Below are 24,654 nucleotides of genomic sequence, written 5' to 3' on the forward strand. Positions count from 1 at the left end.
TAATCCTGCCATAAAAAGATCTACCTCTTCAACTGTATGTAGTAGGTGCATTTGATTATTATGCATGGCCCTCAGCTTAGCCGGAAATTTCAGTTGCACCTTTACACCCAGGGACCTCAATTCCTCCAGTCTATTGCCCATTTTCCACTGCCTTGTAGCCGTTATGTGAGAAATGTCCGATCTTATTTGAAAGGTAAATGGATCCGTACCATTGGGGGAAAAGGTCAAGGAGCCCTCCTTAAGACCGAGTGACAAAACTAGCTCTTTTACTGAGTAGGAGAGGAAATTGACCAGAATCTTCCGGGGTTTCTGTTTTTTCGGGTTTATTCTGTAGGGATCTCGGTGAATTCTTTGAATCTCGGACATTAAATTAATGTCAGGCTGATCCTTCAAAACAGACCCCTTTAATATAGAAATAACAAACCCCTTTAAGTCCGAACCTTCCAAGTTCTCGGGAATATTAAGGAGTCTCAGATTGTTCTTCCTTGAGTGGTTTTCCAGCCTTTCGATATCGTCCTTCAGAGCCTTTTGTTGTAAGGTTAGCTTCCCTACTTCCTTAGTGGCCTCACTTATGGTGTCTTTAATGCCAGGTATTTCTGCTTCAAGAAGGCCCGTCCTAACCACCACCTCATCAAGCCTCTGAGATAGAATTTCACAGGAAGCCTTGATTGCTGCCTGATTGGCTTCAGAAACCGAAAACCTTCCCGCAAGTTCTGCTTGGTTAAGTTCCGATACCTTAAACCCGCTTAACATCTCCTTCTTCATAGCAATCAATATGTCAGACAGGGAACGTGCTTCGGAGCCATCTCCTGTTTCCGTGCTTCCAGCCTCAGCGCGCCCAAGAGGGGCTCCCGTTACAAGGTCTCTAGGGGGATCGTTGGTCAGCGCGGCCCCTTCCTCATCCCCTGACCCCAAGGCATTAAACCTATTTGAGAGGGTTAAACCTTGTTGCGGGGCCTTAGGTGCTGGAGAGTTAGTTGGAGGCCCAATAGGTCGCTTGGGATTTTGCTTGACCCCCCTCTGTTTGCATTGAGAAAACGGGGTCATGGGGGAGGAAGCCCCCCCATCGTTTACAGCAGATTTCGGTTTAGACTTTGATTTAACTTTGGAAAAGAAACCCTCCGGGTCGTCAGGAGGCACTTCCGTAGATTGATTGGGCTCCGCTGTAGTAGCCATGACTCTATAGTAAGTCTTTAATGAGGGGGTGATTTTTGAATTAAATGTGGGTTTCTTTTTTACTCTGATCTGGTTTTTAGGGACACCTCTCTGTGTCAGTTCCTCCTCCTCTTCTTCGCTCTCCCCAAATCTAGCTCCGGACCTTCTTAACTTTGCTTTGGTTAAATTTACAATGGATGTCTTCTTTTGGGTCACAGAGACATATGTGGGCTCTAAATTCTGCAACGAGTAGGCAGCTCTAGCTCTTAAGGTGTACCGGCCCACTCTAAGAGGAGAAACAGGAGGGGAAACAGTTCCTTTTAGAAAACCGCCTTCAGTCACCTCCATGCAGTTGCTGAGGGTGTTGAAGCAGCCACCCCACGACGCCGGGACCAAACCAACCAAACTTAAAAATGTGTTGCACCTTACCGGTGATTTAGCCCCCCCTGAGGCTTGTTTGTCACCTTTGTCTCCGCCAGCGCCCTTCTCTGGGGGATGACAAGCAGTTTGAGCATCTGGAGTCCTGGCTGCCTGCTCCCAATGTTCTCGATGCGGAGCCCACAACTGCTCCGGAAGGACTTGCTCAGCCGCTGCTAGTGCTGACACTGCCCCCGAGGCCCGGAACCAGAAGCAGGCAGAGACCCGGCGCCTGCGAAGCCTCGCTGCCTCCTCCCACCTCCAGCCGCAACACTCTCCACCGAAGCCCATCCAGCCCAGCAGGAGAGACGGAGGTGAGCCCACCAAGCGCCGAGTAGGGAAACCCAGCGAAAACCGGTAAAAAGAAAGAAAAGTCGGCTCAAGGGACCCCCGAAATGCCTCTCCTCCCTCTCTTCATACCCCCCTTACTCCATGAAAAAGAAAGAAAAACCCCGAGGCGAGTGCGGCCGCGACCGCTATCTGCTGGCCGCCATGTTCCTCGTCTACCCTGTCAATAATGCGGTCTTAACAAGACTGTGTCGTTTCCATGCATGCCTTTACCACACTTATTAGGTCCCAAAAGCAAGACCTATTGGCTATACCAATGCTTGTTATTTACTGCTCTTTCTATGCTTCTTTTGCATTTGTGCTCCAAAACTGTTTTAGGGTTTTCAGAGCACATCCACCTCCTTGCCTGAAAATCACATTTATAAATATAAGTTTATATACTACTTGTAGTATTGCATGTCCTGCAGAGCATATTAATACTCTGATTATTTATGTGTACCTGGGTTTTCCTAACATAACATTGAGCAATGATTCAGACATGGAAATCTAAGAAAAGTCCGTACACTGTACTTAACATCCATACTATACGTACTTATGTTACAGATAAGTAACATTTTCTTAGTAACTTTTTCTTCTGAGGGCCAAAAAGGGTATAGCACAATGTTAAAAACAATAGGAAATACACTTTTTGGCAACTCGTGGTACAGCTAGTGGCTGTATATGTAGTAAAGAAAAATAATGAAAATATTTTTTCTTTACTTTCACCTTGCCACGCAGTCCTCCCACATTAACCTAATATTTTTGTGATTGGTCGGGTGGGAATTATGGGCTGTCGCATGCACTTTTCTGCTCAGTTGGCAGTAGGGCAGACACCTGGCAGAGCAAGTTTGCAGGACGAGAAATGCCATGACACACAGGTGCAGGAGCCATACTAATGCAGGAATGACACACACTTGCACCAACATAGTTGCGCTGGTCTAGTATCTCGAGGCCGGCGGGATCGCATCTAGCACATCTTCTCTTTTTGTCAAATTCTTCAATTTCCAATATCACTGTTTTTGTTACACTGGTTTGCTACAGTAGATCAGGTGGCTTAATGCATATTCACTCATTGGTACTTGGTAGACATGTTGTAGAGTTTTGGACAGTATTTTATTTGTGCCGTCTTTGCCAGTACTCCGCATTGGCACTCATTTCTGACAGTCTACCACATGGTGGCTCTGGCTGTCTACTTTTCAGAAAAGCACATCAACAGATCATTCAGAATTTTAATATATTCTTCATTTAGCAGCACTGGCATGGTGTGCAAATTTCGGTGGCCTCCCATGACTCCCATCACAGGTTTTGATATCTTTTAAAGTAAATGTTGGTATACTAAGTATCTCCCTTTTTAAGTTAGGGTTTTTTCTTGTAAACTGCTTGTTTGTACCTTTCTCTTAATGTAGGTATGTATAGTTTCTTATTCAGGGCTGTTCTAGTTCTAGATTACGTAGTATTATTGATCTTAATGATACAGATAGGGCAAAAACATGTACAATACAATGTTAAAATTTTAATATTCAAATTGTATAATACTGCACATTATTCATACCAGGTCTGAAAACTACATTTAGCTTTTTTTTCTTGCTTATTTTCTTATTTCATATTCTTATTCATAAGAAATGAGGCTCCTGGTCCAGGTTACCATGAATCGTTGTATTCTGCTTTGCAGTCGTTAAGAGACCAAGAATTTTGTGGCTTCTATGAAAGCGTAAAATATGCCAGGTAAGAATTATGTATGTTCTTTTTTTATATACAATTTTAATGTTTAGACTTAATGCTTGCTCAATTTTGCAGTTCTTCTTTGACAACCAAAGCGCATAGTAAACTGTAACCAGACAGGCCTAAAGCCAGAAATCTGTATTATTAGTATATAGAGAAGAAGTTCACTATCTCTGTCCAGAGATACTAGTGCTGTCCCCTAAGACTCAGGTCAGTGTATATTGCACTAGTTCTGCACCGATGTGGATGGTGTTGGAATAAACTCTTGAGGATGGTTCATCACTGAGGGAAGACATCTGTTTGCGTTTCTAAGTGGAGTCTTCCTCTGTAGAACCAGAAGCATTCGTTCATTCACAGTAGCAAGAATGGCTTGATGGCGAGGCTGTTTACATATAATTTAATGAGAGGTGCTGAGATCGGTGTTTGGCTTCACCCATGGTTCCTCTGATTCGCTTCAATTCATGATTGTTTAAATTATTACCAATGAGTCCAAACACTGTCAGCATTTATAACAAACTTACACTTTCAGCAAGCTACAGAATTGTATCCAAATGCTTTTTAATATTACTTGTGGCATGGTGTTGGGATGGAAAAGTTTCTCGCATGGTGACAGACGTGTACTGTTACGGTTAGTGCCCCAGCTGCAGTTATGTCTGGATCCCTGGATATTTGTTGTCGTGGGCAAACAGAAGGTGCGTGCACCATGACATTGGCCTGTCTCATGGATTGCAGTTTTGTTGGACTAGAAGGATTGCCCAAAGCACTACCCTTATATTGGTGAAAAGCTACTGCCATTGCCAGGAGTTAAGTAGCATGAGCGCAGTGGTGGCAGTGTACCATGTAGTGATCAGTAGGAGCGAACAGGAACTTTTTTTTACCTGTGCCACTGTAGTGTGGCATGCCGGCTAACTCATGTAAAGTTCTGCCGCTGTGTGCTTAACTCACTCTTGGCCTACAGAAGACTAGTAACTAGTGCTGTGCAGTGCTTGTGTGTTGTATGCATGTGCTGGATGGAATGGTAAAATACATGGAAGATTCTGGGTTCCATTTTGGGAGACCCAGGTCTGAGCGGAGGGGCATGTGGAGGTAGAGGAGAGATTTGTGGATTGCTGCATTCCTGCCTGCTTGCCAAGACCAGTGTGCACTGTGAGGAAGAAGAGATTGCCGGAGGGAGTGCAGTCCAGTAGGAGATCCTGGTGACTGGATCCCTGTAGTCTAGTGTGAGGAGAGGACTGAGGTGCCAGTCGGGCCATCACCCTTGTGTGGGGTGTATGCCAAAGAGTCCGCCATGAAAGTTAACTGTGCCAATCAGACCTTTGCATGTGTGCGGTTTGTAGGCCGGTGATCCCATTTACCAGAGGGAACCTCAATGAATTGATTGTTGAAACGTTTTTTATTGTTTTCCAAATCAACAACTCAACAAACATCCCCCTACCTCCACCCGTCCAGGAAGTACCGCACATTTATCATCAATACCAATTATCCAGGAGAAAGAACATCCTTCCCACACAGTCCCCTTCCCCCCCCCCTCCCCCATCCCATGTCAGTGTGCCCCCGTCCCCTACCCCTCTTCCGATGTGCCCCTCCTCCCTAATAAATAAGATACAGGAGCCCAACCTCTCCCTAAGCAAACAGAGCCTTCCCCAATGCCGAGCCAAGGTGCGGGCGGCCAGGGCCTACCGCCATTCCCCTTCTACTCCCCGCTCCCCGCTACCTCCTGCCTGTCAGATGTGCTCTCCCCTTACCCAGCATCAGACATCAACCCCTGAAGTTCCACCACCAACGCTTCCCATGCCCGGGCCGTCGCTAGTGCCTTCTCATCGTCCCTCCGAAAGGCCAATTGCACCCGGAGCGTACCCTCAGCCCCCGCCCATCGCGCCAACGCCGCCCTCCATCGCAGGAAGCTAGGCCCCCCCCGGGATTTCCAGTGCATAGTCAGTTCCCTCTTGGCCATTATCAACCCCAGATCATAAAACTTGCTAGTGACCTTCGTACGGCGAGTGTGGGGAAACCAAAGCAACAAACAAGCCCCCATGTCCGGGGCAATGGAGCGGTCCGTCACCTGGTTCAAACAATCCACAACATCACCCCAGTAGTCACTCAACTGCGTACAGGACCAAAACATGTGCCGAAAGTCCGCCCCCTCTCCCCCACACCGCGGACCCACTTCTCCCTCAGGGCGCCCAGAGGGTGCAAGCCCTCCATCGACAGTCGGCGATAGAGGCAAGTAATGGCCTTAGTCGTCCCCGCCGCCATCACTACATATTGGCAACCCGCGGCGGTCTGCGGCTCCGAAAGCCCCATATTCCAATGTTTCTGGAGGCTCACCACAAGGGCCGCATGAAGCAGGAATTCCCCCCTCGGGAGCCCATAAGAGTCCTGCAAGTCCTGGAAAGGCAACAGCACTCCCTCTCTAAATAAGTCCCCTACCATCTGCACGCCCAGCTCCTCCCAAACCGCTAGTCCAGACCAATCTCCCCCATGCGGGAACGCCGTACACATCCCCAGGGGGATCTCCGGGGCATAGGGGTGGACTATGGCGGCCCTCCTCTGACACCTGTTCCAGCCAACCGGAGGGTACGTTCCTCCAAGGTAAGCTGAGTCAGGTCTAACCGCTGGTGGAGGACTATAAAGGCCAGCACATGCCGCGGAATCGGCCTGCCCTGTGGGCCCTCCAGGCCTCTATACTCCCTGGCCACCGCCTGCGTAAGCCATTGGAGCTGGGCCGCCAAGTAGTACCACTCAAAATCCGGGGCTGCCAGGCCCCCCTCTGCTCTCTGCCGCCGCAACGTGGTCAGCGCCACTCGCCGCCTTCCCGAGCCCCAAATGAAGCCCGTAGACAGTGCCCGCAGCCGCGCGAAAAACGACGCCGGGATCCATATAGGAAGGGTGCGAAAAAAGTAAAGAAGGCGTGGCAACGCCACCATTTTCAACAGCGCCACCCTCCCGGCACACGAGAGTGGGAGCGTGCTCCAAAACCCCATGCTACCCCGTAAGCCGCGAAGGGCCCTGCCAACATTCCCCTCCAACAAATCAGTCTGGGTATGATAAATGTTAACCCCCAGATATCGTAGGCAGCTGCCTTCCCACCGGATCTGTACCAACGCCCGTGGGGTCCGACCTCCCCGCGACAACGGGAACAAGCATGTCTTGCCCCAATTGACCTTAAGCCCGGACAGACGACCAAACTCCTCCAAGAGGGCAATCGCTCCGTCCAACGCGCTCTCCGCATCCGCCAAAAACATCAGCAGATCATCTGCATATAGGGAGATATAGTGGGCATCCCCCCGCAGGGAAACTCCAACATAGGCGCACCCTCGTCGGGCATGAGCCGCCAGCGGTTCAATGGCCAGAGCGAACAACAGGGGGGAGAGGGAGCAGCCCTGCCTCGTCCCCCTCCGCACGCGGTAGGGGACCGATATGGTAGCCCCCGTCTTCACTCGGGCCGTGGCATCGCTATAGAGCAAGGCGGTCCAGCGTACGAAGTCCTCCCCCAATCCAAACTCCCGCAGCACTCTGTATAAGTAGGGCCATTCCACACTATCAAAGGCCTTTTCTATGTCGACCGACCGTGTGCAGGCCTCCGGGAATACGTCCCGGTCCATCTCCATCACCCGCAACAACCGTCGAACGGAAGTGGCCGTGCTGCGCCGAGGGATAAAGCCCGCCTGATCCGGGTGGATTAAGGCGGTCATATGGGTCAAGAGGCGCGACGCCAGTATTTTGCTCAAAATTTTATAGTCCACCGTCAGCATAGAGAGCGGACGGTACGCCGTGCGCGCACCGGCCTCTCCTCCGGGCTTCAGTAAGGGTACCACAATCGCCTCCCGAGCAGAGTCGGGCAAGCGCCCAAGCCGCCAGGCCTCGCTGTACAGGGCCTGCAGCTGCGGTGCCAACAAATCCGGGAAAGCCGCAAAGAACTCGATGGGCAACCCATCCGCCCCCGAAGAGGGAACCTCAATGAAGTTAGCTGTGCCAATCTGGCTATTGCCCGTGTGCTTAAAAGGGACGTGGCACAATTGCTTCCGATGCACATTTGGTTGGGCCCCAGGACATCAGGAGTAAAAGGCCACAGGCCCACCGTTGTGCCCAGTTGTTCCTGCTGAAAGGGGTTCTGACATATGGCATGTATTAGAAGGTTCAACCTACCATGTAATTTTGTAATGATACTGAACACCTAGACTTGCATTTACATTTGCAGATCAGCCTCTAATCATAAAGAAGATACAGATGGAAAGGCAGGATAGAAGGAAAGTGAGATCTAGCACAAATTTTAGCGTGCTTTAAACTGCAACTGGTCTAGTAGTGACATCTCCTAATTGAGAAAGACACATTAGTCCCTTTGTTCAAAAGTGGCATCAGGAGACCCAATGCCCAAAGGTAAGCTGTCTTTAAAGAACTTACGATTCCATGTCGGCTCCCCCTCACACGTGTTACATTTGGGATGTAAATAAATAATCCCAGAAGAGACTTCTAAACACACATTCCCTACCTTAGAATATTGTCCAGGTACCAGACTGAATCAGCAAAACCTTCAGCAGTACCTCTGCGCACCAGGTGGCGCTGATGAATCCGTGTTGACAGTGTCTGTGACGGATGGGACATGCGTAGTGCCTATGTAGGCGCCACCCCAGCGCACTGATGTTGGGTCCTCTCTGCGTTCAGAATCGTGGATCTGGAGAACTACCTATGTCATTTTTGGACCAACTTTTCCTCGACTTTTGTAAAGCCTTTTTTCAAATAATCGTTCCAGTTTACTAGGGCCGTGTCCCTTCCAAAACGTATGGGTTTTAAACCTTGTGTGGAATATTACAGGCAGATGCCTGTGACTGATCCTCAATTGGTTTGTCTTTGGTGGCTGGGGTCTGGTCACAACTCCAAATATTTGTCAGTCGATGCACCTGAATGCTATTCAGGGAAGGTTGCTGAAGCTCCTTGAAGTGCGACAACGCAAGACTCCGTGTCAGTCCCACTTTCAGGGACAACCTCGGTCCTGCTACTCCCGCAACCACTCAACTTCAAAATCAAAGTTCTCATCGGGTAAGTCCAAGAAAAACAAAAAGTTGAAGTGCCCCTAGACTTCACTTTTCTTTCAAGTCCACAAAAGGAGCAAAGGACCACCCTCTCCCACCTAGGACCCTCTCCAGCACTCCACCCGGCTTGGGCTCCTTCCCCGTGCTTCCCTGAGTTCCTAGAGGCAGGAGCGAATCCTAATCAGCTTCAGCAGGTTCATCCAGCCTTAGCCCGCATCTTTGGTCAACAGATTCCTTCTGGTGCGCCTTCTGAGCCATTGGAGCTGAGAGATGTCACACCAGTATTAGTCAGAGGGCCCTTCCTCCATGCAATTTAGACCCTCCGGATCTGTACCTGGATCTGGACCTACTCCAGTCCCGTGTCCTGGCTCCGTTGCCCTTACCGGGGCCTGGTCATTCAAATGCGACACAATGAAGGAAAACCTATTGTCGACTCTGAGACAGCGCTGTATTGACCCCATCCGAGGTCGAAGGCCCATGCAAAAAGACCCAAGACAGCCTTTTGAAACAGAGTCATTCTCCTTTGTCCTGTATGGGGAGGATCCCGACTAGGAGGCCCTTTACCCGATCCTTTCCAGAGGAAAACTGGTACAAAGAATTGGAGTACGCAGTGAACTTGACACATCAACAGAATTTGAGTCAGTCTTCTCACTCTGCACAGCCACTGAAGAAAGTGTGCCCTTCTCCATATTGATAAGGAGGGCAGCGGAGGTCACTGATACCAACCACGGAGGTTAAGACAAATGTCTTAAACGAGGTGCTCCAGCCAGGGCACTCAGGTGAAGAGCCTGGACTTCCTTTTAATGAAGATCTCATGGACGTCCTCCTGGGGGCTTGGGCCATGTAAGCCGTCAGATCTCTCTCTGCTATTGGCCTGCCTCTGGTAGTTCCACATTCCTTATGAAGCACCCCAGACCCAAGAGTTTAGTGGTGCAGGCCTGAACAGCAAAAGTGAATCCAAGAACTTTCCTTACTAGCCGTTCAGCTAAGGAATCCAAGTGGCTTGAATCATCTGGCAAAAAGATGTTTCCTCCTCTAGTTTGACATTGTGCTTTGTGAACGCGGCTTGCCTGTTAGGCAGATACTTTTGTGCTCTGTGGGATTCGGTGGCACAAGTGCGATCTATGGTTCCAGAGGAAATGAGAGAAATCCTCACGCAAGCCATGCTGGATGGCCGGAACACTGCAAAGTTCAGCATCCCGTGTGGGTTAGACACGTCAGACTCCATTGGAAGAGCAATGGGCTCCTGAGTGCCATACTTGGCTAATGTCAACAGTCTTTTCGCGGGATGTCCAGGTAAGCCTTTTGGACGTGCCCTTCCATGGCTCTTGCCTGTTTGCCGATAAGCCGGATACTGCGCATGAGCGCTTTAAAGTCATCATGGCCAGGGCTTGCTCCCTGGGGTTATTTGTTGCTCTACATCAACCACTATACTTTCGCCCCTTCTGTGGAGACAGGAGAGGGTTCCAGACCCGCCTGTACCATCCATACATAGAAGGCCAGCCAGCTTCTTAGGTTGCTAAGGCAGAAGTTCCCACAGACCTTGCTATCAGCAAGGAAACACTACAGCCCAGTCCCCTCTCCCGCTGCTGTTGTCCCACCAAAACCTCTTTAGTATGTATTTTCTGGTGCACCATCACCCAGCAGGGGGAACAATCGTGCATTTTTTACCATAATGGCAGAAAGTCACCTCAGACGCATGGGTGTTGTAAATTGTCAGGTGGGGCCACGCCCTTCCGTTCCTCGAAACCCCACCACCCATGCTACCTTCTGTGCATTGGCTTTCAGAGGACCAGCTGTCATGATTGCACCAGGAAGTACAAGCCTTTTCGGCCAATGGGGCCTTTGAGAGTGTGCCTGCAATGGAAGTGGTTGCTACTTCTGCTATTTTCTAGTACCGAAAAAGAACAGTGGTCTCCGCTCTATCCTAGATGTTGGTTCTGTCAATGCCATCCTGAGGAAAGACAAGTTCACAATGTTCACCTTAGCCCTGATTCGGTCTGCCGTGGACTATAGAGACTTGATGGTAGCACTGGACCTGCAAGATGCTTACTTTCACATTCCTGTCTTGCAGGCCCACAGGCATTACCTGTGGTTCACAGTGAGCTTGGAACATTTCCAATTTTCCGTGCTCCCCTTTGGCCTCACCAGAGGGCAAGGGTCCCAGTTTTCTCCTACCTCAATGACAGGCTGCTAAAGGCAGGCTCTCCCCATGCAATCTTCACCCACCTTTAGTCTTCGACGATCCTTCTACACTTGCTGTGGTCACGGTCAACATTTTGAAGTCACCCCGACTCCTTCCCAAACTGAGCTATTATAGGCATAGTAACATTTTGCGTCTATCCTGCGGCGCAGAGAACCCAGGACATTAGGGCTGTGATTCTCATATTTCAACCTCAGTCCTGGATCTCGGTGAGTGTGACTTTGAGGCTGCTGGGCCTAGTTGTCTTCTGTATCCCGCTGATGAGGCACGCCAGATGGCACATGTGGGTTCTGCTGTGGGACCTTAAATCTCAGTGGGCACAGCCCAGAGGGAATCTCTCTGATTGTGTTCAGATTTCAGAGGAGACTGCCATAGACCAGCAGTGGTGGTTACCGGACCGCGACCTGATCACCAGCAGACCACTTTCTCTTCCCCTCCCGGAGCTGACAGTGGTAACTGATGCCTCGCTCCTGGTATGGGGTGGCCATGTAGCAGAGGTGGAGATGCGAGGACTCTGGTTTTCGGTAGAAAGCTGGCTCCACATTCATTTTTTGGAGCTATGGGCGATTCGCGTTGAGATCCTTACTGCCATTCATCAGGTGTTAACGGACAACACCACCACCATGTGGTACTGCAACAAGCAGGATGAGTGGGGTCCATGGACTTTGTGCCTGGAGTTCCTACATCTCTGAAAGTGGCTGGAATGTCACGATATCCTCCTGGTTGTACAACACTTGGCGGGAGCTCTGAATGCCAGGGCAGACAAACGTAGCCTCTGAAGCCTTGCGGACTATGAATGGCATTTATTCCCAGAGGTGGTTTGAAGTCTCTTCCATGAATGGGGAGAACCCTGGCTCGATCTATTTTTCACCGCCGAGAACATGCATAGTGTGCACTTTGCGTGTTGGAGTTTCCAAAGCGGCTCTCGCTCAGAGACCTATTCCGCTTGGGGTGGAATTCGGGACTCCTGTACACCTTACTGCGAATACTACTCCTACCCCAAGTCCTCAAAAAGATCAGGTACCAACCAGGTCATAGTCACCCTAGTGGCTGCGGATTGGGCACGGAGAGTTTGGCATCACAAACTCCTAAGTATGAGCATTCATCCTCCTATTAGGTTTCCACTTTGGGAGCATCTACTGTTGCAGAAGGAGGTCAGGGTCCTGCACCCAAACCTGCGCACACTCTATCTACATGCTTGGAGATTGAGCGGCTTCAGTTATGTTTTTGATCTTCCTTCTGAGTATGTTGACATTATTCTGGGAGTCAGGGGTCCCTCGACGGAATCTGTATACATCTGCCGTTGGGATACGTTTGTGGCTTGGTGTCTTTGGGATCCTGTAGTAGGCATTTCGGCAGGTGGAGGACCTTGAAGAAAGTGTGACTGTAGGCACTGTCTCCCACCGGGATCCATGTTGCATGAATTTTCGCAATACTAATATAAAAGATTGAGTGCAAATCATGTTACAAATCCACCCCACTTGCGCACACCTTAGTGAGTGTGCAACCACGTTCTTGAAAGGGTCGTATCCGACCCTCATACCACTTGTCCTGAAGAAAGCCAGTATGACTGACTCAGCACCCATTAATTTTCTGAAACATGTGGACTACATTTGGATGTGCGAGACTGCTTATCTTTTTTCACACCCACTATTGTTTTTAATCCGGACGCAGGAACCCACTATTAAACTCATCCTAATTAGGAAGGGGATCCTGGAGGTAGTTTTAAAATCCCACCCACAAGCTCACATCACAAAAAAAACTGCTCTGCTGTAATCAGGCAGCGCAGCACACCTAGGATGCATTCGTCAACCTAGGTGGGAACCTGATGATGAAGCATGCCACTAACTAGGTTGGTGGGTGAGGGTTATTCTAAAAAATGAATGTTTCTTTTTCAGAGAGACTACTTAATTGACACTTGGTATCGGTTTTATGATATGGTATTTAGCTCGTTCTTGGTGTTGGATATATTGGTGTAAATTGGCCCACTTCATACCAGACTTTCTGAGGTGTTACTGTTTGTTTTATTGTTAGCCCAGAAAGGCCGTGCACTGGGCACTGTTGAAGGATGTTAGTCAGTCCCATTGGAGTTTTTATTTCATTTGCTAAATCCGCCCACTCTCTTTAAATCACCTTTTGTGACTTGATTCTTAAACGTTCTATAACACATCTTTCTGCCTTCCTCCTACATTATGCCCCAGTGAGACTTAAATTTAGTTTGAAAGTTTCTGATGTGTTCCTCTGACCCTGCTCGCAGGCAGGTCACCCCCCACGCCACCACACAGCCACGCGCTGCCTCGTTGCTCCTGCCGCCACCGTCTCCCGCTCCCTCGTTCCCACCGCTGCGTCCCTGCGGCCCCGCCCCCCTGACACCCATTGGCCACCCCGCTCCCGCCTCCCAGCTGCTCCTCCCTCCCTCTCCACCTCTTATGGAGGCCGTGCAGCGGGCGCGCAGCTGGCGCGCCGAAGGCAAGCCCGTCTGCGCCTGGACCGCGCCCAGCGCCAGAACCCCTGGACCCTGCGAACGCCACACCACCAGACTCTGCTACGACGCCATCACCCTCCACGCACTCAACGCCAGCCGAAACACACCTGCTTCCAAGCCACACCAAAACGAACTCACGGGCCTTTCACCTGCCACACCTGCAGCTTCACTTGCGACAGAACCACCAAACCTCCAAGAACCGGACCCAAACACCTCCGCTGCATACTCCTCAACACCCGCTCCGCACGCAAACACGCCGTCAAGCTTTGGGATCTGCTCGACACCTCCGCCCCAGAAGTGGCCTTCCTGACCGAGAACTGTTGGAACGACTCCTCGGCGCCCGACATCGCCACAGCCATCCCAGATGGCTACAAGATCACCCGCAGGGATCGCGCCAACGGAATCGGAGGAGGAATAGCCATCGTCCACAAATCTACCCTCAAGGTCGTCACCCACGCAGACGACACCCTTAACACCGCCGAAAACCTGCACTTCCGGATCCACACCGACCCCACCACCACCCTCAGAGGAACACTCATCTACAGACCACCCGGACCCCGAGCACAATTCAGCAACTCCATCGCCGACCTCACCAGCACCCACGCACTCTCCTCCACAGACTACATCCTCCTCGGGGACCTGAATTTCCACCTCGAGAACAACAACAACGTCAACTCCGTCACCCTGATCGACCACCTCGCCAACCTCTGCCTCAGACAACTCGTCACCGCACCCACCCACCCCGCTGGCCACCCTCTGGACCACATCTTCTCCACAGGCACCCACGTCGCCTTCAACCACACCACCGAACTCCACTGGACCGACCACCGCTGCATCCACTTCACCTTCAACAAGCCAACCACGCACCACCGCACCCAACAGCTGCCTTGCCGCTGTTGGAGCAAAGTCACCGAAGACCAGCTGATCACCACCCTCGCCTAGAACCCACCCACCGACCCCACCAACCCAGACGCCGCAGCCCGCAACCTCAGACAGTGGATCGACGACTGCGCCAACACCCTCGCCCCACTCAAGAAACCCTCCAACAACCACGCCAGCAAGAGAGCCACCTGGTTCTCCGACGAGCTGCAGACCTCCAAACGCGCCTGACGGAAACTGGAGAAGATATGGCTCCACGAACGCACTCCGGACAACCGCGCAGCCCACAAGGACGCCACCCGCAGACATCACCACCTCATCAGATTAGCCAAGAGAGCCTCCTTCAAAGACCGCCTGGATAACAACGCACACAACAGCAAAGAGCTCTTCAGCATTGTAAAGGAACTCTCCAACCCCAGCGCCAATGACATACCGCCCTCACAAGAACTGTGCAACTCACTGGCCATCTTCTTCCACCGCAAGATCGCGGACATCCATGACAGCCTCAACACCATGACCACCCCGACTATGCCAGACCCCACCTCCCCTGTGGACACCACCAGCGTCAACCGCCTGACCTCCTGGTCCAACGTCAACGACGACGAGACACGCAAGGTCATGAACTCCATCCACTCAGGATCTCCGTCAGACCCGTGCCCACGCCACGTATTCAACAAAGCAGACGCTGCCATCGCACCCCAACTACGGAAGGTAATCAACATCTCCTTTGAAACAGCGACTTTCCCGGAAAGCTGGAAACACGCCGAAATCAGCACCCTCCTCAAGAAGCCCAAGGTGGACCCCAAGGACCTCAAGAACTTCCGGCCCATCTCCCTGCTACCGTTCCCAGCAAAGGTCATCGAGAAAATCGTCAACATGGAACTGGCCCGCCACCTGGAAGACAACAACATCTTGGACCCGTCCCAGTCCGGGTTCAGACGAAACTACAGCACCGAGACAGCCCTCATCGCCGCCACAGACGACATCAGGCGCCAACTAGACAACGGCGAAACATCAGCCCTCATCCTCCTGGACCTGTCAGCCGCCTTCGACACGGTCTGCCATCGCACTCTAAAGACACGCCTCCTAGAAGCCGGAATCCAAGAGAAGGCCCTTGACTGGACCACGTCCTTTCTCTCCGGCAGAACCCAGAGCGTCCGCCTCCCGACCTTCCGATCCGAGGCCTCCGACATCATCTGCGGCGTCCCCCAGGGCTCATCCCTCAGCCCGACGCTGTTCATCATCTACATGGCCCCCCTCGCACAAGTGGCCCGCCAACACGACCTCAACATCATCTCCTACGCCGACGACACCCAGCTCATCCTCTCCCTCACCAAAGACCCGCACACCGCCAAAACCAACCTCCACGAGGGAATGAAGGCCGTCGCCGACTGGATGCAGAACAGCCGCCTGAAGCTAAACTCGGACAAGACGGAGGCACTCCTCCTCGGACCCACCCCCTCAGCCTGGGACGACTCGTGGTGGCCGGCCACACTGGGAGCAGCACCGACACCCACCGACCATGCACGCAACCTAGGATTCATCCTCGACTCCTCCCTCTCCACGTCTAAATAGGTCAACGCTGTCTCCTCCTCCTGCTACAATACCCTCCGCATGCTCCGCAGGATCTACAAGTGGATCCCGACGAGACAAGAAGAACGGTGACACAGGTCCTCGTCAGCAGCAGACTGGACTACGGCAACGCATTCTACGCAGGAATCCCAGCCAAACACCTACGACGACTACAACGCATCCAAAACGCCTCCGCCCGACTGATCACCAACGTCCCGCGCCGCAGCCACATCCCCCCCACCTGAGAAACCTACACTGGCTCCCCGTCGACAAGAGGACACCTTCAAGCTCCTCACCCACGCACACAAAGCACTCCACAACGCCGGACCAGCCTACCTGAACAGCAGACTCAACTTCTACACCCCGACCAGCCAGCTCCGCTCCGCCAGCCTCGCCCTCGCCGATGTCCGCCGCATCCAACGAACAATCTCCGGTGGCAGATCATTCTCCTACCTCGCCGCCAAGACCTGGAACACCCTCCCTACTCACCTACGACAGACCCAAGACCTGCTCGCCTTCAGAAGACTCCTCAAGACCTGGCTCTTCGAGCAGTAGCGGCTCCCCCTCCCCACAGCGCCTTGAGACCCTCACGGGTGAGTAGCGCGCTATACAAGTATTCTGATTGATTGATTGATTGATTCCTCCTTTGAACCCATGCAAAGCTGTCCTCTCAGACTTTTGACTCTCAAGACGGTCATCTTGGTGGCCATTCATCAGCCCAGAGGGTGAGTGAACTGCAGGCCCTTTTAGTTCATTCACCCTACACTACCTTTTACCAGGACAGACTGGTTCTAAGAACATATGCGTCCTTCCTACTTAAGTTAGTGACCTGATTTCATGTCGGCCAGACAATCACCCTTCCGGCATTCTTTGCTCTCCTTGACACTTCTAAGGAAAGGAGAGTCTCCTTTGTTTAGATCCTAAGAGAGCTCTTAGCTTTTATATTGAACGTGGTAAAGATTACCAGCTTGACTATAAGCTTTTCATTAGACTTGTCAGAGACGAGGCAAGGCAGTGCAGTATCTCTTGATAGATTTACTCTGTATTAAAATGTGCAGTTCGTTGGCGAAGAAGCAGCCTCCAGAAGGTTTGAGGGCTCATTCCTCTAGATCCATGGGCTGTGCGGGATGCTTGTCTTTTTTTTAAAACTGTTTTTATTGGTAACAAGAATGCATCGGTGCATAGCATATTACAGTCATACTGGCATAATCAAACTGAAATATCGACATTGTCCCATTACATATATTGAACCAGGAGTACACTGTCCAGCTGTCCCCGGAAGATGCCCCTCCCCCCCACTATAAGTTACATCATTGAACCAGAGTCAAAAATACGATGAAACAATCAACTAACATATTCAGGCCGACACATTATTTCTAGCTGTCCAGTGGGGAGGCTCCAATAGCATCTGCTAACTGGGCCATCAGTGTTCGTCTCTCCCTTCTCAGTTCCACTGTAGGGGAGACGCAGATGTCCCCCCTATATTTGTTCCACTTTCCCCATTTATGGTCCCATTTTTTAGGGCATCCCTGTCCCTTGAACACAGTTTTTTCTGCGATCATTGCACTATCCATGTCCTTCGCCCAGTCACTTAATCGTGGAGTCATGGTCGCCCCCCATTTTTAGGCGATGTTACGCTTGGCGACAGCCCAACCTGTCAAGGCCCACGTCTGCTCCGCCTGTGAGAGGTCAGTAGCCTCCCAAATATTGAGGAGGCAGAGTTTGGGAGAAGGTTTCAGGGGTTTGTCTCATGTCCTTGCAAGTTGGTGGGTAAGTTCTCCCCAATAGTGTTGTATATATGGGCAGTCCCAGAGCATATGTGTGAAGGTGCCAGTTTGGTTACATAGTCGGAGGCAGAGTGGATCAGATCTCCTACTCAACCCAAACAGTAGTTTGGCGCCAAAATAGACCCGGTGAAGAGTTTTGAGTTGGACGAGTCGTAGTCGCATGGGGATCGCTACCTCTCTGGGAGAGGTCAGTGCATCTCTCCATTTCTCGTCGTCTATATCCCTCAGGTCAGTCTCCCAATGCAACCGTACTTTCTGCATCGGGTCAGCCCGATTATTCACTAGTTTCTTATATGTGAGGGAGATGGCTTTGCAGTCCATTGGATCCAATAACAATCGGTCCTCTAGCGGGGAGGAGTCGGGAAGGGGGGTACCCTTTGGTAGGGCAGTGGAAATAGTTAGTCTTATTTGGAGATACCGAAAAGTCTCTGAAGGTGCAAGTTGGTACTTAGCCTAGAGGTCAGCAAATGTGGCCACCTTCCCCTTCACCCACATGTCTCCCACCGTGGAGATCCCAATTGTGTCCCATTTGTCAAGTCCCGGGCAAATGCTAAGTCGCTCCTGTATGCCAGGTTCCTAGAGGGGAGTCGCTTTAGTTAGACGGTTGTGCCACCCCAGCTTCCTTGTGACTCCATGCCACACCTCAATCGTGCGAGCCGTGGGGCCAGTCAGGTGAAGTTTACGATGATTGGTATATAGCGCTCTATTATAACCCTCCCGCCCCATAAGCCAATGGTCAGTGCGGAAATTTGGATCGTCATGTGGACCGGAAAACCCATCTGTTGATGACCGTCAGTTGTGAAGCCTGATAGTAGACTTGTATGTCTTGCAGCCCTAGGCCCCCGTCATACCACCCCATGGTAAGTTAGTTTATGGCAATTTGTGGTGGTCGGTACTCCCACAGCAACCCCCGCACTACGCCTTCAATTTGAGAGAAATATGAGTCCGGGACAGGGTTGGGAGCATTTTGCAATGTGTAGAGGAAGCGCGGCAGAGCAAGCATTTTAAACAGTAACGCACGTCCCAAGAGAGTGAGGGGCAACGATCGCCAGTGTCTAACATCTGACCTTAGGCGCTGTAGAGGCACCAGCAGATTCCGCTTAAAGAAGAGATTAACGTCGGAGGTGATGAAAACGCCCAGGTATCGAAAACCTTGAATTGCAACCGGAATGTCATAGCCCCGCGGACTAGATGGGGGCTCGCCCCAAAGTACATACATCTGGGATTTGGACCAATTTATCTGATACCCCGAGTGCGCACCGAATATGTGAAACATGTGTAATACCCTTCGCAGCGAGCGTGCGGGAGAGGCCAGATAAAGCAATATACCATCCACGTAGAGTGATATTTGGTCCTCATGGTCATTTGTCCATTTAATTCCCCGTATACCCGGATCACCCCGATCCAAACGGCGAGCGGCTCCAACACCATGGCGAAGAGGAGCGGGGCAACGGGCAACCCTGCCTCGTGCCTCGCCGAAGGGGTAAAGAGGGAGAACAATGGTTGTTCACAGTGACGTGTGCAGTGGGATGCGTATATAATAGTCTGATCCATCTAATCAGCTTGGGCCCGAACCCAATGCGAGCCAACACGGCGAAAAGATAATCCCATTCGATGGTATCAAATGCCATGGTGGCATCTAGTGACAGTAGGAGTGCTTCCTCCTCGATGGTACTAAGTCTTCCCAGTGCCCCATGCACCCGTCGCAGATTTCTAGCCGTATTTCTGCCCGGCATAAAGCCAGACTGGTCTGGATGAATCAAGTCAGTGATGTAGGGAAATAGGCGGTTGGCTAGGAGCTTGGCGAGAATTTTAGCTTCCACTGTGAGAAGGGAGATACGGCGATACGATTTACAGTCTTCCGCCGGCTTGTTGGGCTTGTGGATGACTTCAATAGCGGCAGTGCGAATATCAGCCGGGAGGAGTCCCGACTCATAGCATTCCTTATACAGGCTCAACAGGTGGGGTGCTAGTTTTGTCGCCATTCGGTTTAAAAAGCTCAATGGGAAGTCAGTTGGGACCCATCGCTTTGCTGGAACGAACATCGTGTATGGCTTTTTGGACCTCTGCCTCAGAGATGTCCTCTTCTAGGGCATCCCGATCGTGTGGGGAGATGCACACCACATTCATGGTGGCAAGGAGATCTGCCAACGTTGAGGCTTGGGAGGTCTCTGGGACCCTATATACCATCTCAAAATGAGTCGCAAAGGCATCAGCAATCCCTTGGGGGTCAGTTAAGAGTACGCCGTCAGGGCCCTTTATTGCTCATACCCATTGCGCTTCCTGCTCCTTGCCTTCCAGCCATGCCAGGAGTTTGCCAGTGTGCTCGCCTTGTTCATAGATCCGATGACGGGTAGAGAGGGAGCGCATTGTGGCCTCCTCCAAAAGGAGTTGTCTGTAATCCTGTCTTTTCATTTTAAGACTGTGTTGGATATCGGAATCGGGAGCCTGAGAGATGGCCTCCTCCATGATCGATATGTCCCCTTCCAGTTCGACCACCCTCCTGGATCGTTCAGTCCTATGTCCCACCATTAGTGACAGTGCCCTGCCCTTAATTACCGTGCCGGATGCTCCCCAAAAGGTCACCGCCGAGGTGACCGATTCCACATTTTCAGCAAAATAATAGTATCTTGCCGGAGGCTCTCCTTAATGTGGGGTATTTTTAGCGCCCACGGTTGTATCATGATTGGGTCGGGATGTCTGGTGCGTTGTGCTCCAAAGATCGTCAGAATAGGGAAATGATCAGATATCCCTCGTGCCAGACATTGGGAGTCAATGAAGGCGTGTATATCTTGGGCGTGGGTAAACAAATAATCAATTCGAGACTGACTACCATGTGCCCCAGACTGAAATGTGTAATGCGTGCGGTAAGGGTGCAGCCACCTCCATATATCAACCACCCCCAGAGCATTGGTGAATTCCTGAAGTTGCGAGCCTTGTACCGGGTCTGCTCGGGGTGGAAGTCGGTCATGTGAGCCATCCATGGTCAAGTTAAAGTCGCCCCACAATATTAATGCCCCCATGGGCAGGTCTAATAGCAATGCCCCCACATCGTGTAATGTCTGTCGCTTTAGTCCAGGTGGGGCATACACGGAGACTACGTTAATGACACGCCCTTGCCCCGAGCATCTGTCCAGGTGTTGTGAACCATATAGGGGCAGCCTTTGCGAAGGAGGACCCCCCACACCCCCTTAGAGCCCGTGGTAAATCTAGAATGTACTATCATTCGGTATCCCTTCCTATTTAGGGCCATGCATGGGTTCCCTATAAGATGTGTCTCTTGTAAAATTACAATGTCAAATGCATATTGGTTAACATATTGTAGGACAATACCCCTTTTGATTTTGTCCCCCAGTCCATTCACGTTCCAAGTGGACACTCTAAGTCCCTGACCAGGCGCCATAAGAACATTTCAGTGGTAAAATTACATCGTCGGATGGGCCTTCTCTCGGGGTTTCTACCGAGTCAACCCCCCTCCCCCCCCACCCCGACAGCAAAACCAATTTCCCCAATTTGCCAGAGATCTTTTCGAGAGACATCGCTGGTACTAAAAACATTGGGACCAAGCCTGTTACCAACATTCCAAGAATCGCAACGCACCGATGCAAAAAACCAAAAAAATCCCCAACAGATCCAACCCCCCCGCCCAAACTGGATTCCCCAACCCCACCCTGCCTCCCTGCGCAACGGGACTAAAACCGCCCGTCACCCCCAGCATGCAGAGTGCCTGTCGCCCACCCTTAATTAACTTCGGGAACGTGAGCAGCCCCACTCCCTAAGACAACCTTATACAATACTCCTACCCCGGCCTAGGCACTCCCTCAAGGAGAAACATAAGTCATTGCATATACAGGGCATATAAATCAGATATAGAGCACAATCCTTAAACAATCGCCTGGACCAGCTGACTCTACTAAAAGGAAATTTAAATCCTTAAGCAAATTCAAATGAAAATCAATACATTTGACATGGCACTGAATTACCCGGTCTGGTGTTTGAGGCCAGAGGATTACCCAATAGTCCCTTTCCATAGAGCCGTGTTCACAACCCCCCTGTGGGACCTTGAGAGTCTGAGTCAGAATGTGGAGGGGAGCGTCTTTGCTGGCGCCAGTCGTCTGTTCCATCCGCTGCGGACGGGACCTTAAGCGATTTCCTGCCAGCAGTGCGCCAGCCATCGAGCCAGTCCCAAGCATCCTCCGGCCTAGTGAAGAACCACAGTTTGCCTTTTGATTCCACTCGAAGTTTTTCCGGGAACAACATAGCGTATTTGAACACCTGGTCTCTGAGGGCCCGTTTTACTTCCAAGAAACTGCAACACTGTTACTGAACCCTCAGAGTAACAAGCATTGGCATAGCCAATAGGTCTCGCTTTTGGGACCTTATAAGTATTTAGTTATGCAGCACAATATCCTTGATGCAACAACATCAACTGTTGCATGGCTAAGCACTTATAAGGTCCCAAAGGCGAGACCTATTGGCTATGCCAATGCTTGCAATGCAATAGGTCTTGCATTTGCGAGAGTTTAAGCAATTAGCATTGCAAAAAACAATGCCTTTTATTTATCTCTTTTAAAAAACCAACACATAAATAAAAGGAATTGTCATTTACAATGCCAATAGCCCAAACTCTCGCAAATGCGAGACCTATTGCATTGCAAATGCCTTTTAATAAGTATTTTTACTGGATGTCCTTGCTTCATGCTGCTTCATTTCAAGAACACAGTCAGGGTGATGGGAGACATTGGCTTGCAAAGGGCTGGGAATAAAGGTACCAGTGGGTGAAGAGCAAACCCTGATCTGGGGCTCACTGCATTTGTAACCCACTACATCTGAAAGAAACACGTTAGTTAGATTCCTCACCTTAGAATATCCCCAGGCGTCAGACTGGATTCGGAAGATTTTTCGTCAGCAATACCCCTTGCGCGTCGCTAGGCGTCGTCTGCGGCTCCGCGTCCGTCGTCGGCGTCGTGCGCCGGAATGACGTCGTCGGAGTACTTAGACGCCGCCCTCGCGCGCTGACGTCAGTTCTTCTTTTTTCCGCGCCAGTAAGCGCAGATCCGGGAGAGCTACCCCTTTAGTCACTTTTTGACTAACTTTTTCGATCTTTTTTGATCTTGTCAATCGACTCCGGTGCCGGTAGGATGCCTGGTTTTAAAGCCTGTGCTGACTGTAGCCGCCTGATGTCGGTTACGGACCATCACCGCCGGTGCCTTTACTGCTTGGGCCTCGACCACGACGCGGAGTCGTGTTCCGACTGCAAGGCCCTGACCTCGAAGGCTAGACGGGAGCGGTCCCGTAAGCTTCTCGAGATCCGCCACTCGGCTACGCGCGTCGCTCGATCCCGGTCCAGGAGGAGGTCCAAGGATCGGTCGCGGAGCCGCAGCCGACGTCACCATCGGTCGTCGGGATCCAAGTCTTCGGGTAAGTCGAAGCATTCCAAGAAGTCCAAGAGGCGACACCGCTCTTGGGACTCCCCTCGCCGGTCGCGCGACTCGGCCGAGGGTCAGGGTGGTTCCACCCCCGCGGCTCCGGCGGAGCCGCACACGCCGCGCACGTCCCCATACCCTCCGGTCCCTGGGACTAACGCGACGCCGGCGGAGGTCAGTGCCTTTCTCTCGGCCATGAGGAGCCTGGCCCCGCCGTCGGCACCCGCTGGCGCGCCTTCGGGCCCCGCGGACCCGACCTCGTCACGCCTCCTCTGCCGGCGTCGACACCGGTGCCACCCCCGACGTCGACTCCGCTCGACGTCGGGCCCCAGTTCAGTCCCACTCCGGACCCGGCGCCGCTACAGCGTCGATGGACGCCGCGTTCGGTGCCGCTAGAGACACACTATGTCTACCGTCCGGCTCCGTACCTTCCTCCTGTATACCAGGAATCGGATGATGGGGACAACTGGGAGGGATCCGAGGATCCTATGGCCGCTCAGGCTCAATTGGCACAGGACTGGGCAGATGAACTGGGGGAGGCCAGTGGCCTGGATACCTCTCCAGACACTGGATTCGTCTCTCCTCCGACTGTGGCTTCGGAGGAGGGCGCTGCCTTCTCTGTGGTGCTGCGCAAGGCGGCCGCAGCTCTTGGGCTCGAGCTGCCTGCCGTGGCTGTGAGGACTAATGTCCTCACTGAGGTGCTTCAGTCTGCAGCAAGCTCCACTGAGCCTCTGCTGCAATTCAATGAGGCCCTCATTGACGTTCTGCAGGGCACCTGGTCCAAGCCCTCCACAGTCCCTCCTGTGGACAGGAACGTCGGCAGGCGCCACCGCCCTGCTCCGGGCGACCCCAGTTTTCTGTCCCAACACCCTACCCCTGAGAGCCTGGTTATCCAGGCCTCCACCTCCCAATCCTCTTTCCCGACCGCCCCGCCGGACCGGGATTCCAAGAGACTAGAACAGTTTGGCAAGAAGCTGTTCTCCTCCCTTAGTTTGGGCCTGCGGTCTTTGAACACCGCTTGTCTCTTGGACCGTTATTCCCACTCTCTGTGGGATGCGGTGGAGGACGCGCTGCCCCTGTGTCTGGAGGAGGTCCGGACACGACTTACCCAGGCTCTGGCCGATGGGAGGGATGCCGCGCGACATGCTATACGATGTGGGCTTGACACCACGGACTCGCTGGGTAGGGCCATTTCTACCACAGTGGCGCTTCGACGTCACGCCTGGCTGCGGCCCACGTCATTTTCGGGTGATGTCCAGAGCACTCTCATGGACATGCCCTTTGATGGCACTCGCCTTTTTGGCGAGAAAGCGGACAGTGCGCTGAACCGCTTTAAGGACTCCCGGGCTACGGCCAAGTCCTTGGGCCTCTCGGCCCCGCGGTCGCAAACTTCCGCCTTTCGCCCCTTTCGTGGCCAAGGAAGGGGTGCCTCTTCACGTACGCCTAGCCACCAGCCGCAGACCCAACCTGCGCGCGGTCGCGGACATGGTTTCCGCCGAGGCGGATCTGGAGGTCGACGAGGTCAGCCCACATCCACCCCGGCAGCATCCGCCTCAAAGCCTTCCTAGTCCGAGCTTTCAGGCCCATTCCACGCCAGTGGGCGGCAGAGTTCGCCATCACCTCCTCCACTGGCGGTCCATCACATCGG

The 24,654-nt window shown here is 52.1% G+C and overlaps 1 protein-coding gene across 1 annotated transcript in view; it reads left to right on the forward strand.

Annotated features, from left to right (window-relative positions):
* Positions 1 to 24,654, forward strand: part of ATM (ATM serine/threonine kinase) — a 1,586,045-nt gene that overhangs the window by 986,853 nt on the left and 574,538 nt on the right. The window contains exon 44 of the mRNA XM_085621514.1: positions 3,520 to 3,624. Coding sequence (XP_085477640.1) covers positions 3,520 to 3,624 — 105 coding nt within the window. The remainder of the gene's footprint in view (positions 1 to 3,519; positions 3,625 to 24,654) is intronic.

This window comes from Triturus cristatus, chromosome 8, assembly GCF_964204655.1.
Source record: "Triturus cristatus chromosome 8, aTriCri1.1, whole genome shotgun sequence".
Taxonomy (NCBI): Eukaryota; Metazoa; Chordata; class Amphibia; order Caudata; family Salamandridae; genus Triturus; species Triturus cristatus.